The sequence below is a fragment of the Crocodylus siamensis genome, chromosome 7 (assembly GCF_052110815.1).
Source record: "Crocodylus siamensis isolate JL-2025a chromosome 7, ASM5211081v1, whole genome shotgun sequence".
In the NCBI taxonomy this organism is placed as follows: Eukaryota; Metazoa; Chordata; order Crocodylia; family Crocodylidae; genus Crocodylus; species Crocodylus siamensis.
Genome location: NC_143401.1, coordinates 21,611,794 through 21,631,291, shown reverse-complemented (window position 1 = coordinate 21,631,291; position 19,498 = coordinate 21,611,794). Strand labels below are relative to the sequence as shown.

General features: G+C 46.1%; 1 protein-coding gene across 1 annotated transcript in view; it reads right to left on the bottom strand.

Annotated features, from left to right (window-relative positions):
* WDFY4 (WDFY family member 4) overlaps positions 1-19,498 on the bottom strand; it is a 291,265-nt gene that overhangs the window by 24,053 nt on the left and 247,714 nt on the right. Inside the window, exons 53-56 of the mRNA XM_090058037.1 lie at positions 8,400-8,612; positions 4,987-5,134; positions 3,569-3,726; positions 525-683 (exon numbers count right to left, since the gene is read on the bottom strand). Coding sequence (XP_089914163.1) covers positions 525-683; positions 3,569-3,726; positions 4,987-5,134; positions 8,400-8,612 — 678 coding nt within the window. The remainder of the gene's footprint in view (positions 1-524; positions 684-3,568; positions 3,727-4,986; positions 5,135-8,399; positions 8,613-19,498) is intronic.

The window sequence follows — 19,498 nt, the reverse complement described above, 5'->3', positions numbered from 1 at the left end:
GGGCCCACATGGCCCCTGCCTGCTCCACTGCCCATCCCCGCCTGCTCCCCCACCCGGCCCCAGGGCAGGGGCCAGGCAGGGAGTGGGGGAGCAGGTAGGAGGAAAGGGGGCTTGGCAGGAGGGCAGGAGCACTGGGGCCAGGCAGGAGATCCCTCCTGAGCTGCCCCCCCAAATGCCCCTCCCCCACCCTCTACTTATTTGCTATGGAGCCCAGGTCCAGGTCCCTGCAGCTTGCACCACTGCTCGCCCTGCACAGGCAGGCAGCATGCTTCAGCACCAGGGCAAGGGACGGTAAGCAGCCATACTGATGCTCTGGCTGGCAACGAGAGCGGCTGTGTGAAGGACCTGAGTCTCCACCTGCCTCAGGGCACAGCCCAGACCCGCTTATTTCCCCCAGGGTATTTTTTGATTACCTGGATCTCCAGATATTAAATTTTGACCCCGCACTGCAAATATGCTGGAAGCTGGACTGCTCTGCAAATATGCTGTTAAGCTGGAACATCAGATGGACCACGGTACTGTACCTTTTTCAAGGTTAGGGCGCTCACTTTGTCCTTGAGCAGGGAAATCTCCCAGACACACACAACAGAGCTTGTTCCGGAAGTGATGATAGTTGTTGGTGTGGGGCATACAGCACAGAGGCACTTTCCCCAGTCTGCCATGCATTCGAATACTGTCATGTTCTGTAAGAGGTAAACGGGCTTTCAATCATTTATGACAAAAATAGATTTAACTGCAGCTGGTGTGCATGTAACTCAGATGAAAACTTCAGAGCTAGGAAAACTTCAGGCCCTCATATTTCCACTTTGATCCTGAGAAAGGAATACCCATCCTACCACTTTGATTCTGACTTTCCCATTTTCCACACTCTTAAAGCCTGCCTGTGTAACACCATGGCTGTATGGATGTTTGGCTAGATTGGAAGATGGGCTTTCTGGCTAGAACCCCAACCTTGTTAGACCTAGAATCAAGTCTTCCCTTGGCCATAAAGTTCCTGTAAGACCATGGACAATTTCCATCTACAGTGATGGCAGCATAATGTAGACACATCCAGCATAATGTAGCTTAGATCCTGGCAGCAGCAACAACATGGGATAATTTACCCTGCACCTTGGAGGGTGACTGATAGGATTTTGCCTTCCAACTGAACTCCATGCTATCACAGCTGGATTGCTATCGGTATTCAAGCTAGAGTTTAAAGCCAGTTTGGGAAAGTCTATGCTACCTTGCAGTAACAGCAGCATAGACATAACTATAGCATGGACATACTTATGGTCTCTCTGAACTTCAGTTCCATATATGTACAGTGGGGAAAATAGCTCTATCCCACTGATAGGGGCATTGCAAGGATAAAAGCATTAAAGATGGTGCGGTACTAAGGTGCAGGGACTACAAGTAGTACAGAAGACAGATAGCCTGTTACTTTAGTTTATTTGTTAGGGGCTAGTTATTGTGGTACAAAGGGTCTCAGGTTTTATCCCCCAAGTGACCCATAGTTTCTGTATGACCACAGCAAAACATTTGGTACATACTGAGCTCCCAATAGGCATCAGAAAGCTTGATGGCAATTTGAACATCACATGACATGGTCATCTATGCTACTGAACTCTTTACTAGACGCGTACGAAAAGCAACAGCAAATAACTTAGATTTAGCCTGGACTCCCAAAGGCACTATGCATTGGCCTCTGTTCCACTGAAGTCAAGGGTACAATTTGCAGTGACTTCAAAGGGAGTACAATGGGGCCAAAGCTTAGGGCTTCTTGAATTCCCTTTAGTACGGTTTCTGCAGCAGTTTTTATCTGCAATGAATCTGAACAAACTTTAGTTTTTCTCAAGACCCTCAAGGGATGTGGGCAAGGATTGTTTCTCTCAGTTACTGAAGGATAAACTGAAGTACTTCATGTTCACGCTAAATATGTCTCCAGCTGTTAGATGAAATATGTATAATAGAAACAGCAGCACTGGCCAAGTTTGCTGATGACACCAAACTTTGGGGTAAAGCGTCCACGCCCGAGGACAGGATGGTGATCCAGGCCAATCTTGACAGGCTTGGAAAATGGGCAGATGAAAACCTGATGGCTTTCAACACCAAAAAATGCAAGGTACTCCACCTTGGAAAGAAAAACCTGCAGCATGCTTATAGGCTCAGCAATGCTACACTTGCTAGCACCATGGCTGAAAGGGACTTGGGGGTTATAACTGATCACAAGATGAATATGAGCCACCAATGCTTCTCTAGCAAATCCCAGGATGTCATCCTCCTGCTGTACTTGGCCTTGGTGAGGCTGCAGCTGGAATACTATATCCAATTCTGGGCTCCACAATTTAAAAAGGATGTGGAGAAGCTTGAGAGAGTCCAAAGGAGAGCCACACACAATCAGAGGGCAGGAAAACAGGCCTTATGATGAGAGGCCACAGTCTGACAACGGGAAAGGTATTATGTAGGACAGTGGTGTTCCACCTTCTGGCCCTGTGGCCTGGATAAGCTCTCCAGGGCTGTACTCAGACCACCAGAACATACTTCTCTCCTTTTGGAGCAGACATTTATTTTCCTGTTCTATACATTACTAGCTGATATACTCACAGAAGCCCCATTGCTGCAGTGGTAAAACATCTCCCAGTAACCTGGGAAATAGCAAAGGGCATTAATTCCCATTTTACCGACTGAAATGGAGAGACATAGTGACATGCCCAAAACCAAACAAGCAATTTTTGTTCATCAGAGAACTAAACACTGATCTCCTAATTACCCTAACTATAGGACCACTACTTTCTTCTCAGCTGTTAGTGCAGCTCCAAGTGACTGGCACCATGGTTCATATTGTTGACTCTTTACAGCAAAAAAGTTAGATAATTAACTTTCTAGGGGTGTGGACCTTACTGTGTTTGATGGTAGGGTTGCCAACCCTCCAGGACTGCCCAGGAGTCTCCAGGAATTAGATATAATCTGCAGGAGACTGATGAGAGTCACCCGGAAAATAAATGATAGGGCATTCATTAAAATAAATATTAAATGCTGAACCCAATTTATACAGTAGGCCAGTGGATTTTTAAAAGGTAATAATTATGTACTTTTGCCTTCCTGAGTACAGTACAGTAGATCAGTCATTAATATCACTACATCATGTGATGAAACCTTCCTGGAATAGATTCAAACAGAGTTGTCAACCCAATTTGATGGATATACTGTTCTCAGCTTAGGAAATGGAGGGGAACTGACAAATGGTTTTATCCTGATCCCAGGAGAAAGTTCTGCAAGGCAAAATTTCTAATCAGGAAACAACATTTGTAATCTAGGTCTCTTTTTCAGTGTATCAGATAGTACAGTGAGAGGAGCTGTAGTAGAACTCTGGATCAGTACTCTGGCTTAGTCAAAAAGGTTTCAAGTTTTCTATCTTTAGGTACTGACCTGAATTTCTCAGAGAGCCCTGATTTTTCAGAAATTGCTATACAAGCATTTGCTGAAAATTAGGCCTCTTCCCTGTATCTCAATGATGTGTCCTATATACCAAGACATGGCAAATCACTAGTGACCTTTGAAATTCTTTGATTTTATCCTTATTTACCTTGTCAGATCCGTAGTTTGCAAAGCAACAGCTGAAGTCATCAAATCCCCAGCAGAAGGTTTTGTTCCAAAGAGGGGGAATCAACACTTTGTTTCTCTCAACAGCCAGAATGTTTTTCTCCGTATGAACAATGTGTCCAATGGGTCCTTTGGGTGACTCTGACAGAAAGACACATATCAGAGCTCATCCTGTTATCAGAATGCTAAGAGTGATTTTGTTCTCTTGTGCCGGTGACAGCGCTTGTGAATCTTCATAACCATGCTGAGCTCCAGAACCACAGCAGAAACCCACCCGAGGAATGAGATGGAGAGACCATGATAGGTGGAGCTGTGGAAGCAAATTGCTGTCTGAGGTATCCTGTGAAAGTCAGGAAGTGTTTGTCCCAAGTTTTACGGGACTGGTGTTGGCTCTCTCATACGTATAATGCCTTATTCTATCACATGAACCTGGAATATATAGGTCAACTGCTTGTCTACTGTCAAGACTAGGATGAGAACTCCCTCAAACCCATGAAATGTTAAGATGCACTAAAGAACAATCACTGAAGGGTAAATGAGGACCAACAGAGGTGGGATGAAGGAACAAGTGTACAGTACCATCTATAGTCATTTTGACTGGGAGTGTTTCCCCCCAACATAGAGCACTGTCCACAGTATCCCCTTGAAGGGTGGGAGGGCATATGGAATAAATGGGAGATGGAAAGAAGTTTGACTTTGGGAGCTTTACAGATCACCAGTTTGCAGGAAGGGCTGTTATGCAGGGGGGGAAGTATACTTGAAAAGTTATGTGATTTGGACAATCACTTTTTGTTGCCTGTTTATATCAGCTTGCCTGTCCTGTTGTCTTATACTTTTCAAGTGCAAAGATAATCTAAAGAGCCTACAATGCCTAACACATGTGGCCCCTAATCCTGGATGGGGCATTTAGGCTCTACTGAAAGTAGAACTGGTAGCAATGTATCTTTCAACAGTCCCCTCCCCCAAAAACAAAAAGCTAAGCTGAACTAAATAAAAACCCATGAATATACTTTGAGTACTCATTATTTTTCTGAAACTAAAAATTTCAAAAAGTGTCAAAATGTTGATGTTTGCATTTTCCTTTCATCTTCCCTTGCAACACAATGGATAGTGGTATGATTTGTGGTTTTCTTGTACCTATAAAAATACATCCCTACAAAAAGGGTTTAAATTTTTTACATTTTTCATGACCTGTTTTTGCTTTTTTTTTCAACTACTTCTCTCTCAATGTGTAGAAATAATTACTAAAGGACATAGTAGCAGGGATGCTGCTGAGCCCAATTTAATGTTATGCTAAAATAGATATTTTTGAAGATGCAGGGGTCAAAAACATCCATATTTATTCCTGCACAAAGAGTATGCACTTGTTAGTACATGAAAAACTGCTGAATTCCTAGTTACCTTTGAGAGTAACAGGAGACATCTTCAGATTTTGCAGGTTGCTGAGTAATGGAGGTAAAAGTCCACTAGTATGAGGTGCCAATGCAGACTCTTTCCCTGATGCACTTTTTCCTTGGACATTTCTGGATGGATGATGTTTAGTGAAGAGCTAAAATAAAGAAAGAACAAAAACTGATTAACTGGTTTTCAGGGACTTGAGCAGTATGGAATTGAATTATACTTGAGTGCCTAATAGGTAGAATGAGATATCATCTCTACTACCAGTCCTGATTCCCTTTTCCTCTAGACCAATACAGCTACAACCTGGACACCTGACACATGGAAGATATCAAATTTTAGCCGAATTTAAAATTTAAAATGAAATTTTCATATTTTCCTAAGCAGGAAGCAACTGTGACCACCTGAAACATGAGATCCCGCTCCTGCCCTTGTTTCAAGGTAATTTCCATCATCACAGATCCTCACAAGAGGTGAGAGGCTTCATACCAGCTAAGAACTGACTGCCCAGAGTTTTCCATCTACTGATTCTTCTGTGAAATCCTATGAAATTCAAACTTTCGTTTCTACCCAGGAGAACTTTTACAATCTTTTCTCCAATGCCTGATGAAGCATGTTTGTTCCCGAAAGCTTGCAATTAAAGACATTTGGCTGAAGAGTCTTCTAGACTTCTGAGTCCATTTCCGGCTCAATCTACTAGGTACATAAGTAGAATTAGATACTCAAGTGTGATTCTATTCCACTCTGCTCAAGTCCTCAAAAGAAACAGTTAATCAAAAGGGTGGGTGGGTCCTCTTCCTCTTTGCTGCTTTTTGTGCCAGATGATGATGCATTACAAAAATTGATGCATCAATAGATTTTCAGAAACTTGAATGGGGTGGAATAGAATTGCATTCAACAGGTGTAGCAGATTCTGGCCCTTAAAACAGATTTCTTAATGTCTTGGAAAAACAGGGAAGTTTAACAGGACTAGAAGAAAGATACCATCGTGCCAGCCTGACTTCAATTGCAGGAAAAATAATAAAATGGCTGTTACTGGACTCAGTTAACAAAGAATTAATAAAACGCAATTAAATTAATACCAGTCAACATATGATAATGGAAAATGAATCTAATTTGACATAATTTTTATGAGATTACAGGTTTGGCTGAGAAAGGTAATAAAGCTGATGTAATAATTTAAAACTTCTGTCAGGCAATTGCCATACAACATTTTGATTAAGAAACTAGAACAATAAAAAAATCAACATGGTATGTATTGAAGGAATTAAAAAGGAATTTAATTCCTTTTTAACCAGTAGGTCTCAGCTTTAACTGTAAAACAGGGAATAATTATATATGAGCTGTTATGTAGCAGTTGTTTCAAGGGCATTCCCATGTGGATCATCATAGTTTTAACAATGGCCTAAAAACATGATAAATTTGGGTCAAGTGTGGAGATGACACAAATACGAGGGATTGGTAAATGAAAAGGACAGGTCACTGATAGAGTAATTGGAATTGTTTCGGTAGCTGGGTGCAATCAAACAGCATGCATGTCAATACAACCAAGCATAAGACACATCTAGAACTAAAATGCAGGTCAGAATGAAGGACACCATGTTGGGACACAGTACTTCAAAAAAGATTTGGAGGTCCTGGGGCTAAGCAGCTGGACATGTGCTCAACAATATAGCTAAGGAGCCTAATATGACTTTCATGTATAAAAAGGCAAATCTTGCATATGGGTAGAGAGGTTATGTTCCTTCTGTGTTCTGTACAAGTGCACTATGACAGGAATCTTGTATTTAGTTTTGGTGTATTCAATTCAAATGGGATGATGCTAAATTAAACAGGATTTAGCAAGGAGTCATAAGAATAATTGAAAAATTGGAAAATGGGATGTAGAACTGTCAGGCTCAAGTGTCTCATTAACTATAATATTCTAATAATACTAGCCAATTGCCCTTCAGGAATGATTGTGGGGGGATGGAGCACCTCCGCCTCCGTCTCCCAGGAGCAGGATGGGGAGGGAACCCTGCCTCTCCATCCCCCTTGGCCAGCACCCCATGCCGCCACCATCTGCAGGAAGAAGGGCCGGGGGGGGGGAAGGAAAGGGGTTGTGGGGACAAAGCCAGCAGTGCTGGCCTCACCCGCCCACTCCAGCTGCTCCATCCCTGCCATCGTGGCGGCACTCCACCGCATCACCGCCTCCCATCTGGAACACTTTTGGAGCACTCCGGTTGTTTCAGACAACCAATCAGAGTGCAAATAAAGTGTTACAGACAGATGGACAGACAGGCTAAGACTTTTATAATATTAGAATGGTTATTAATGTTTTTTCCAGTTTGTTTAAAAATGTATTTCTAGTCATATTACTTCTTATGCACTATAATAAATAAATTGGTTTTTGAAAGGGAGTGCCACTAAAGTCAGAACAGTTAGGGAGGGATGCCTTAAGACTAAAAAGGCTGAGAACCATCATACATTAAACTGAAATGTGCATTTTGGTGGCATATTTCAAGCATGCCAGCAGAATGGGTCTGGTTTAGTTAACACTTGCATAGGCTGACCATAAGGAAATCCAGGCCTCATCCGGGACACTGCCCTCCCCCTTTCTTCCTCCCCACAAAACTCTCACAAGTCGATGGGTCAGGGCTGCATCTGGGCAGGCAGTGATGCCTGCCTGCCTGCAAGGTGCTCCATGACTCTCCAACTGTTCCACATGCCCCTGAGTTTTTGGGATGCCCGTTATAATTCTTAAGAGCCAGCCAGGACCAGCCTCTGATATCCAGGATTGTTCCAGATAAATTGGGACATATGGTAAACCTACACTTACACCACGTTCATACTGCTGTGCCTGCACTGACTTCAGAGGAATCATTCCTGATTTACCAGATCTAACTAATTCTAAAAATCAAGCCCTTAATTTCTTGCAAAGCACTTTTTAAGCATTGATTAAAACAAGGTTCCAAACTGAAGGAAAACTGTGTGGAATGGACATCATAAGGGTTCCATATTTATCGGCTCTCATTGAATCTAAAATACATTTGCTCACTTCAAAATTTGTAAAGGACATTTTTCTGTCTTCCAGCCTTGCAGGACCACCCTCAGATCCAAGCATCACATGGAGCTCTCTCTTTCCCATGCAACATCACCAGTGACAAAGATTCTGCATTCTGCCCTCAAGGACACCTTCCAAATGAGGTGTCTTCTCAGTCTGCTGTCAGCTACAACTGTGCTAGTTCCATGCCCCACTTCCCCTCTTTGCCTGTCACCTTTTATCATGTGTCATTTATACCTGTGTAAAATGGGGGCTAAAAATACTACTAGATCCAAAAATGTAAATGCTCTGCTATTTACCTACACTCCTGTTCAGCCCTGATATTTAATATGCTGAATTGAGTAGATGTGGAAGAGGGAAGTTCATAGCGTACCTGTTTTGGTATCTGCCCAAAGTTGCTGACGAAGCCCAGGATGGTGCTTTTAATCAGAGGATCACTAATGCTGTTGAGGTCCATCTTGTCTCCATAAAAATAAGGATGAAAGGTGTTAACTGCCTCCACCGCAGCTGAGCCATGTTGCTTATAACCAAAAATCAGATCAATCCAATGATGAAGATGTGCACTGACATAGTCACTTTCCAGAGCCTGAAACCAACAACAAAAGCTTGTTCAACAGAGTGCATCTCTTTGAAATATAATTAACATCCTGAATTGGGAGGTTAAATTTCCTACAAAGCATTTAGATTTAGAAAAGAGTGAATATGGATGCTTCAAATTCCAATCACTTCTCAGGATACATGGGCTTTATAAGAAATTGACCAAAGAGGCTAAGGGTAGGCTTGCATAACAATATGAAGGTGCAATTGTAGTATATATCACTGTACCCATACTAACTTGATTTAGGTACAGCTATAGGTATACAGCAGTAAAAATTCAGTGACAAAGGCTTTAGCTTTTACATGAAACCAAAGTACAAACATCACAGCATTCCCGGGTACTGATTGCTAACATATGCTGAATCTGGTGCTGCTATATCTTCTCCTCTGATGTTAACAATGCTATCTACATTAATTTAATACATGAGATGCTTACTGAGAAGTTGACTAATTAGCGGCACAGTAAACATCTTGGCTTCTACACATAGTAGTGGATGGGTCCTTCTCAACCTGGAAGGACGTGGGCAGTGGGGTTCTGCAGGGCTCGGTCCTCAGGCCCGCACTGTTCAACATCTTCATCAGTGATTTGGATGAGGAGGTAAAAAGCACCCTGTTCAAATTTGCTGATGACACTAAGATGGGGGGACATGGGCACACTGAAAGGATGCAACAGGCTACAATCAGACCTAGACAGGTTACAAGGGTGGGTGGACGAGAATAGGATGGGTTTCAACACAGACAAGTGCAAGGGGATGCACCTGGGGAGGAACAACCGGCACCATACCTACAGGTTAGGGAACTCCCCTCTTGTCAGCACGGAGGCGGAAAGGGATCTGGGGGTCATCATTGACTCCAAGATGAACATGGGCCAGCAGTGTGGAGAGGCAGTTAGGAAGGCCAACCGCACCTTGTCCTGCATCCACAGATGCATCTCGAGCAGGTCCAAAGAGGTGATCCTCCCCCTCTATGCAGCACTGGTCAGGCCGCAGCTGGAGTACTGCATCCAGTTCTGGGCGCCACACTTCAGGAGGGATGTGGACAGCATGGAGAGGGTCCAGAGGAGGGCCACTCGTATGATCAGGGGACAACAGGGCAGGCCCTATGAGGAGAGGCTATGGGACCTGAACCTGTTCAGCCTCCAAAAGAGAAGGCTGAGGGGGGATCTTGTGGCCTGTTACAAACTAGTCAGGGGGGTAGTCAGGGGGGATCAGCAGGCATTGGGGGAGTCACTGTTCCCCCGAGCACTGCCAGGAGTGACCAGAAATAACGGTCACAAGCTGGCAGAGGGTAGGTGTCACGGAGTCACAGAGGTGCCCCGTGATTCTGAGGCTGATTGGCAGAGCTGCCAATCACCCAGGCAGCTCAGGTGCCTGGTTGCCAGGGGCAACCAGGTGGTCACATGACCGGAAGGGGGCAGGGCCAGGCCTTTATAACCAGCTCAGGCCAGAGCCTGAAACACAGTTCCCTTCTGGCTGCCGCAGGAGCAGGAGCTCTGTGGCTGAGCTGAGCGGCCGGGGTTAGTGGCTACTACTTCATCGCGCTAACCGGCTGCAATGATGCAGGGAACAGGATCGCCCTAACTGGAGGTAGGATTGAGAGCCCTGGTGGGGCTTGGAGTTATTAGGCGTGTGGAGCCTTTGCTTATGTTATAGCCAGATGGCTTGAGTGTTTAGTTATAGTTTACTTCCGGAGGACCGGGGAGGCTGTAGGGGAGCGAGGAGGCCTCAAGGGGAGCTTCCCCACAGCTTGGGGGTTCCCAGTGCCCAGTTGGGCATAGTGCCAGGGGCACTATTGTCGGTGCGATAGGGCACCATATTGCGCCGGCGAGGCGCGGGGTGCGGGGTTACAGACCCCGACCCATAAGGGCGGTGTTTAGCCCCGGAGCGGGGCAACGACTGAGCGCGAGGCGCGAGGCGCGGGGTGCGGGGTTACAGACCCCGACCCATAAGGGCTGTGTTTAGCCCCGGAGCGGGGCAACGACAGAGCGCGAGGCGCAGAGTCAGCCTCGAGAGGGCAAGGCCCCTGGAGCGGGGCAGAGACAGAGCGCGAGAGACGCAGAGTCAGCCCCGAGAGGGCAAGGCCCAAGGCGGGGCAGAGACAGTGCGCGAGGCACGTGGAGTCAGCCCAGAGGGGGCAAGGCCCCAGCGGGGCTTCCCAGCAGTTTGGGGGCTCCGGGTGCCTAGTAGGGGCACAGTGCCAGGGGGCCAGGCACGGCTACGGCCACCTGAGCCCCGAGCGCGGGAGGCGCAGCGCGGAGAGCGCGGTACAGGTTTGTGCCGGCGTGGCACGGAGCGCGGGGTTGGACCCCGGCCCGTAAAGACGGCACTTTGCCCAGTGGGGCAAAAGACCCAAGAAAGGGTCAAGGGGGCCAGGCACGGCTACGGCCACCTGAGCCCCAAGCGCGAGGCGAGCAGGACGGCGATAGCGCGGGTCCGAGGGCGCCGGGAGCAGGACGGCGATAGCGCGGGTCCGAGGGCGCCGGGAGCAGGACGGCGATAGCGCGGGTCCGAGGGCGCCGGGAGCAGGACGGCGATAGCACTAAGGCGAGGGCGCCGAGACTAGGGCCGCGATAGAGCCGAGATCCGGGCGGCGAGAGCGTGCCGGCCCAAGGGCGCCGAGGCTAGGGCGGCGAGAGCGTGCCGGCCCAAGGGCGCCGAGGCTAGGGCGGCGAGAGCGTGCCGGCCCAGGGCGCCGAGGCTAGGGCGGCGAGAGCGCTCCAAACAGAAGGCAGAGCCGGCGGTGAGCCAGGCGCTGGCTAGAACCCGGCCCAGGGGGCGCCGGTAGTGAGCGGCGCTGGCGAGCCGACCCAGGAAGGGCCAGCAGGTAGCTGGCTGCTAGCAGGACAGGCCCAAGGCGTGGGAACGGGCCAGAGATTGGGGCCCGACCCAAGGAGGCGCCAGGTGGGCGAAGAGCCCGGTGCCCGAGAGTGAGAGCAAGGGCACCCGAGGGGCGAGGGACCATACAAGCGTCCCCCGGAATAGCTGCGAGGCTTGGGGCGTGCTAAGGGGGAGGCTTGGAGGCACGCATTGCCCTTAAGGCAGGACGCTTATCAAATCCCCGTCTGGGAATAGGGACGACTAACAAGACCGTCCATTAGGGAAACTGGCAGCCTCCACATCATATATCTTAACATCAAAGTCGTGGCGGGCGAGATTCGGAGGGTGCTACGTCACCCTAACGTGACGGTAGGCGGCGCTAGGGAGCTCACGGCCGCCCCTAGCTGCCGCCCCCTCACAGTAGGTTTAGGTTAGATATCAGGAGGCGCTACTTCACGGTCAGGGCGGCTAGGGTCTGGAACCAACTTCCAAGAGAAGTGATGCAGGCTCCTACCCTGGGGGTGTTTAAGAGGAGGTTAGATGAACATCTTGCTGGGGTCATTTGACCCCAGTACTCTTTCCTGCCATGGCAGGGGGTCGGACTAGATGATCTGCTCAGGTCCCTTCCGACCCTAGAAACTATGAAACTATATGCCTATATTAGCCTGGAGTAAACTAATTTACTCCACGACAGGATAGTACTTGTATTTACAAGTTGTATTTACAAGCACTATCCTGCTACAGAATAAAAGATCTGCAGCAGTGCATGTACAGACACTGGAGGGGCTGGTTGGAGCATGAGGTACTTCAGTGCAAGGGATGCCTGCTGGCTGGCTCCCACACTAAAGCTCCCTCATGCCTCAGCAAACCCCCCTCCAGCATGTTGAACTGGGGGGAGCAGTCCCAGGCTGGAAGGCTGGCCCCAGAACCCCCTGCCAGCCAGAGCTGCTCTGACCCGGCTCCACATACTGCACATGAACATACTGTGGAGCTTATTGCTCCAGAGTTAATTGCTCCCAGATGCAGCATTTGAATGTACACCCAGGAGCAATTAACTCCGGAGCAGTAAGCTCTGCAATTTCTTCTTGCTCCATAACAGCATGTAGACGTACCTACATGGTAGCATGATATCTGTGCGGAGACCTTCATTTCATTGCATAATAGACATATCCTAAACAGGTTAATGTGTCTATCATCTGCCTCTACAGACCTGCATTCTGTGCTTTGTTTTGGTCAGAAATCCAAGTAAGCTTAATGGCTTCAACCTAGGAGATATTCTTGCCCCATTATAACATCAATGAATGGTTCCATTAAATGAGTTTTCCGTTCTCAGGAGGGGCACAGAAGTTGTAGGTGGTGCTGTAGGTCAGGACAGAGGGGTAATGGTACAAGAGGAGTGGAGGGTGCTGCTCTGAGGGGTAACAGAAAGGCCATGTATGGCCCAGGAAGAGAATAAGGAAGATGAACTGGCGAGTTGTTTGACTGAAGTGCTAAGAACTTTGTGGTCCTGATCAGCAAATCCAATCACATTTTGGACTTAGTGACAAAAGCCACCAAATTGCAGCTGATAAGAATTACAACACCAAAGTCCCTTGCCCTAAAAAGCACAATGGAAGGCTGCTCGTGTGTCTTCCAAATTTTTTAGAGGTCACAGGATGCAGCTACATGAGATGCTAAATAAGCAGTAGACTAATTCTACTGTACATTAAAGCATCACAGCAAAAGCCAGGCTATAGCACTAATGAATGGTGGAATTAACCTACTGTGCATTAGTGCCACTAAAAAGCTATGTGCTGGTGCAACTGCATAGTAGTGCGGGTTACTGTGCATTGAGTTAGTACCTGTTATTACAGGTACTAAAATTAATGTGCAGTAATCATTATGCATTAAAGCATGTGTAGATGTACCCAGAGGGAACTGGCTAATTTAGATAGGCTTGACTTTAACAAACTTATTTACACGAGATGAAATTGCTACACAAGATGAATAGCCATAACAAAAACCAGAGAGGTTCAAAGGGAGTAATTACAAGCAACTATCCCTCCTCCCTTGGGGGCTCACACAAAGCTGCACGTGGACAAAGCAGGATATGTAGCTGGAAAGATTTGTAAGGACTTGCTGACAGTGTGAAGGATGGACAGGCAGATTCATGTCCCTTCTACAGCCCCCAAAGAGCCAGCCTTACCCTGTGTAAGTGCAATTTAGGGTGCCTATACTTGTGCTCTAAACCATTCTAATTAGAATGTGTCAGAGTAGACTTGATTAATCCCAGACTATTAACACCAGAGCAGACTCGATTAAATGAGCAGACTTGATTAATCAAGTGTTCTGGAGCATTCTGATTAGTAAGCTACAGCATGCCTCATCATCACGTGTATACAGTGTCCTGCATTTCAAAATGGCGGTACAGGTGTTTTAACTAAAACTCATAGAACAAGGTTTAGTTGAACTGCCCCCATGGCCATTTTGAAATACAGGACACTGAATACACCAGATGCTGTGGCATTTTAATTAAAGCTACTGTTCAGGAGTTGTTTTAATTAACCCTCTTCCCACCGCAGAGCACGTGTATAGACAGCCATAGTACCGAGGCTTCTTTCCGTCTTTCCCTAATGCCTAAGACAGGCTTCTGGGAACTCTCAAAGTGGTAGTGTGGAACTATATTCTTTCCAAGCCAGGGCTGTACCTTCCAGGCCATTCATATTTGCCCAGTGACTTCAAACAGCAATGGACCGTGTGTGTGCTGTGTTATTAAAAGTGCTGTAACTGGTCTGACTGTGGAGTGATCCCTCATGCTGAATTAGAAGATCTCCCAGGCACACCATCCCACAGTACACATCAGAAAGAAGCATGCTAATGGGTGCCAAAAGAATGGCTCATTTCACAGAGCAGATACTTAGTCCAGTGCATCTGGTCTAAATTACCCTGTCCATAGCTATAATGATTACATGTTAGCAGAGAGAACAAGTGTGTCATACACTGCAAACAATAGGAAAACATTTATGCCTAGGCTCAAAACTCATTCTCATTAATAGAAGCAGTTAGTATATAAATTACAGACTGTAAACTTTGCCTGGCACTCTCAGGAGAGCAAAATAAAGCAATGAATGAATTCAAATGCAACCAAGTGACAGGTTAGTATGTAGCGGAAAGTTAGGTTTTTACCTATATTTGGCCCACCTATGAAAAAGAGAGATGCACATTAACATGAACCACAGGGATTTGCTTTAAACACTGCAGAGTATCTCATCTTTTAAGCATGGTACAGGGGGCTGAGCTGGGAGGTGATGGTAGAATAGCTACAGCTCCAGAGGCCTGAGCTTGGGCCCCACTATGGACTTGAGCTAAATACCACTCACCCTCTGGCAATGTAGCTATAAATGGGTACCTGGTCCTTCAGGCTGGGGGACCAAAAATGACCAGACAGGAAGCAAGTCACATCATTCCCTTGTGTAGCTGCAGGTTTGGGGATGTTCTCATTTTATCCAACTGGCCTTCACAATTTATAGTGTACAGAAAGTTGTCTTAGAAAAAGTATCTGCCTCTTCCTGGTAAATTCTGGATGGTAACTGGCTTAGGACTCAGGCGATCTGTCCCTGCCACACCCTTTCTGTCTGACCTTGTTCAAACTGCTTACTCTATACAATGGTTCTTTATCTGCTAAACAGGGATAAGGAGGCCTCCCTTATCCTTCCTTTGTGCATGCAGATTGTAAACTGGAACAGCCAAGAGCTGCCCCTCACCACTAGAACTGGTCAGAAAACAGAAATTTTATTCTAGGGGAAATTATGCCAATTGGAAATGCATTTTCTGTCCATACTGGAATGAAAAAAACGAAATTCTCAAATATCTTATATAATGGAAACTAAAGAATTTTCATTTGGAAATAATGACGTGTTTCATTTTTGACAATATCAGAATCATAACATAAAATATTAAATGTTATCTTTACCTACATATTATGGTTGAATTCACATTTTAAAATTATATTAAAGTTGCAAGGAAAAGAACAATAACATCAAAATAAAATGTTTCTTCATCATCAAAATGAGAATGTTGGAATGAATATTTTTGAGGTGTTCTGATCAAACCTCTCACATTTCTGCACAACATTTCTATTCCAAAAGAGCTGCATTTTTTGATGGAAAATGGTTCAATCAAAAATTCTGACCAACTCAACTCTAAATATTTATGTGGTTTTGAAAATCATGAGCTTGTGATCTTGTCAGAACTTTTAGGTGTTACTGAAATACAAATTAAACAAAAAGCACAAATATTTATATTGTTTCTGTAAAAGGGCTGGTTAGTGACTGAATAAATTAAATGGATTTGTTTGGGTTACTAAAAGGTGTAGAGACATGACAATGAATCAAGTTACTATACTTGGGGACACTTGAGACCATAGCACTAAGAATAGTGGGTGCATCTACACATGAAATTAAGGTGAAGCAATAAATTCTGGAGCAGTTAGAGCCTAAATAAACTGCTACCAGGTGCATTTACACATGTGCCTATGACAGCAGCATTTTGAAATGAGGTAGAGCAGGCCTGGGCTGGCAGGGGCCGGGGGGGAGGGAGGGTACAGGGGGAGTCAGCCCTGGGCTTCAGGTGACAGCAACAGGTGGCGGAGGGGCTGGCTGGGGCATGAGGGTGCTAAAAACACAGAGCCATGGGGCTAAGCGGCAAGCAGGAGTCTGGCCCCTGCCCGGTTACTGTCTACATGTGCGTTTCAGTGCAGTAAATTACTCCGCTATACAACAGCACTATCTTACACAGCAGCTAGAGGGGATTTGAACCTAAATCTCCTGCTTCCCAAAAAGGTACCATACCAATCACACCAAAGGCTATTCACTGCCCAGAGCACTCCTCAACTCTTCCCTTAAGCCTGTATCAATGGAAAGCCAAGAAATGCTTTTTAACATCTTTATCAATGATTTGGACGCAGTGGTGAAGAGCTCACTGTCCAACTTCACCCATGATACCAAGTTATGGAGAAGTGTGGTCACAGTTGAAGATAGGCTGCAGGTACAGGCTAGCAAGTTGAGCAGATCAGAATCAAATGAAGTTCAATGTTGAGAAATGTAAAGTGCTTCACCTGGGGAAAACTTCCCCCCGCCCCACACACACACAGACACACACCCCTACAGGCTTGGCAATGCCAAACTGATCAGCACCACAAATGAAAGGGACCTGGGGGTAATAATAAACCACAGTATGAATATAACCTAGCAGTGCAATGCTGTAGCCAACAGGGCAAATAATACCTTGCCATGCATCAATCAATGCATCTCCAGCAAAACTAGGGAAGTTATTCTTCCACTCTACTCAGCATTGGTGAAACTGCAGCTGGAGTACTGCGTCCAGTACTGGGCACCACATGTCAACAAAGACAGGGTAAAGCTTGAGAGAGTCTAGAGAAGGGCTGCCCATATGATCAGAGACTTGCAAGGCAAGCCATACGAGGAAAGGCTGAGGGACCTGGGATTCTCCAGCCTGAAAAAGAGAAAGGCTGAGAGGAGACTTGATAGTGGCTTACTGCTACAACAGGGGAGTACATCAAGGGCTTGGTGAACAACCGTTCACCAGGGCAACCTTGGGGAAAACCAAGAGTAATGGCCACAAATTCCTGGAAGACCATTTCAGGCTCAACAGTAAGAAAAACTTCTTCAAAGCTAGGGTGTCTAAACTGTGGAATAGGCTGCCCCCAGAGGTGGTGCAATAGCCTACCCTGGAAATCTTCAAGAGGAGACTGGATGGTCACCTTGTTCGGGTCACCTGACTCTCTGTTGTCTTTCCTGCCTGGTGCAAGGGGCTGGACCCGATGGTTCCCCAAGGTCCCTTCCAGCCTCGCAATCCATAAAAGTATGAAAGGGAGATAAGTGTGGTCAAAGGAAAGAAAAGAAAGCAGAAGAGGTATGGCTCAGTAAAACAGAAGCTGCCCTTGAAGGAAATATACTCCGAATCTATAGGCTAGATCCCTGTTTCCAATGGGGCAGAAACTTGTCTGATGCTGGTCTGTTGCTAGTAAGGCCTCACCTTGAGCACGTTGTTCAGTTTTGGGCCACAAACTTTTTGGAAGATGTGTAAAGAATGACCAAAAAAAAATACTGACTAAAATTAATACAGTACTGAGAAAATGACTTAAGAAGAAAGGCTGAAAGAACTAGGACTATTCATTGTGAAGAAGAAAAGATGGGGGGATTTGATAAGAGCACTCAAACAACTTAAGGGCAATTATGAAGAGGATGCAGAAAGACTTTTCTTTGTGGCTGTAGGGGGCAGGACTAAGAGTAATGGCCTTAAACTCCAGAAGAGAAAATTTAGGTTGGAGATAAGGAAGAACTTTCTGACCATAAGGACAGCAAAGCATTGGATCAGGCTACCTGGAAAGGTTGTAGAGTCTCAATGCCTGAAAGTTTTCAAAAGCAGGTTAGACTGACACTTGACTGGGATTGTTCAGTCAGAGATTATCCTGCCTTGAGTATGTGGCTGCACTAGATGACCTCATGATGTCCCTTACAGCCCTACTTTCTTATGATCCTATTTTACCCAATGTATAGTAAATGCAAGGTAAACTGGGGCAGACCCAAAGTGCCCAGCCTGATGCCTAATGGTTAGAGTATTTTGCTGGGAGGCAGGTGGTGCAGGTTAAAATTCCCTCTAGGTGAAGAGGGATTACAACCCAGATCTCCTGCTCCCTGGACAAATGGTCTAACCAGTAGGACAGTAGGCTTAAAAGGTGGAGGTCCTCCTCCTCTACATGACATCTGGCAAGTAGGCACACAGGGCCAAACAGTATCTAAAACTGTATGCAAGTAAGTGTCAAAAACTGAAGTTATACAGCTATGTACATACCACTTAGGCATATGAAATGTAAATGTCATTTGGCCCAAAGTGTTTAGATCATTAATCCATAGTATAGACTGAAGTCAACCTATGTATAAAATAAAATGACAATGTAAAAGTCCAAGTATTAATGGTTTCTGGCGGCTTCCACAATGCTCTAAGTTTTTTCAAACAGAAATAAACTCAAAGCCTCTGCCCCAAAGTACTCACCAAGAATTTAACTTTCATCACAGCCATGCTCCACCAAAATAACTTTAGTACATTAGAGTAAGTGAATAAGGAGCAAAGGTGCCTGAGGTACAAGGCTGCTCTGATGCACTATAATTACAGTGTGTCAGAGCAGACTTGATTAATATATTCCGCTGAGGTGTGGTAATTACTATGTTCCAGCAGATTCCAGTGTCATGTGCATCAGCATCCCTGCACTGAAAAATGGCAGTGGCGGTTGTGAGTGGGCGGGCTTACCCACTACTCTTCATCCCATTGGAATCACGGGGACCTCTGCCTTATCTTTCCCTCTTGCCTGCCATATCTTTGATGTCAAGTTATTCTTCGGGAGTTTAGATGGTATCTCTGGTGATGATCATAAGGAAAAGGTTGGTCTTCTGCAGGCCTCAACCACCCCTACACCCTGCCCCTTTCCTCTCAGGTGATGAGTTGTCTCTTCCTGTTGGTACTGAGTGTGCATTGCCAGTTCTTGGTTTTTCTCTAGCTCAACTGGCTGTGGGCATCATGGGAGTTTGATGGCCATGCCCTGTAGGCGGTCTGCTCCTCCTCAAATGTTTCAACCCTACTTGCGGTAGTCTTCCTTCTCTCCAGGATCAATGGATTCTAGGGAGATGGGGTCTCTGCATGCCAGTCCCAGGGTCTCCACTAGGTCTCAGGTGTTGACTCTCTGGCTTGATTACTCAGAACTCAGGTGTGCAGGGAATCTGGCTTTCCCCTGCTACATTTCCCTAGCTTGGGATTACTACATAATACAACAAAAGAAAAACTTCAGAATCTGTGCTGGGCTTCAGCTCCACTGTCTGAAGCTGCTCTGAGCCAGTGGGCTCTTTTACTTGGTTCCTCTGAGCAAATCCCTTCTTTACCCAGGTTTGTCTAGGACCTTCCAAGACTCACTGTCTTCAGTGTCTCCTCTTGCCCTCTTTCCTGAGGGTTTAATATTCTCTCCCTGGGGCATTCCTTCTCCCAGTGTCCCCACCTCCCCAGC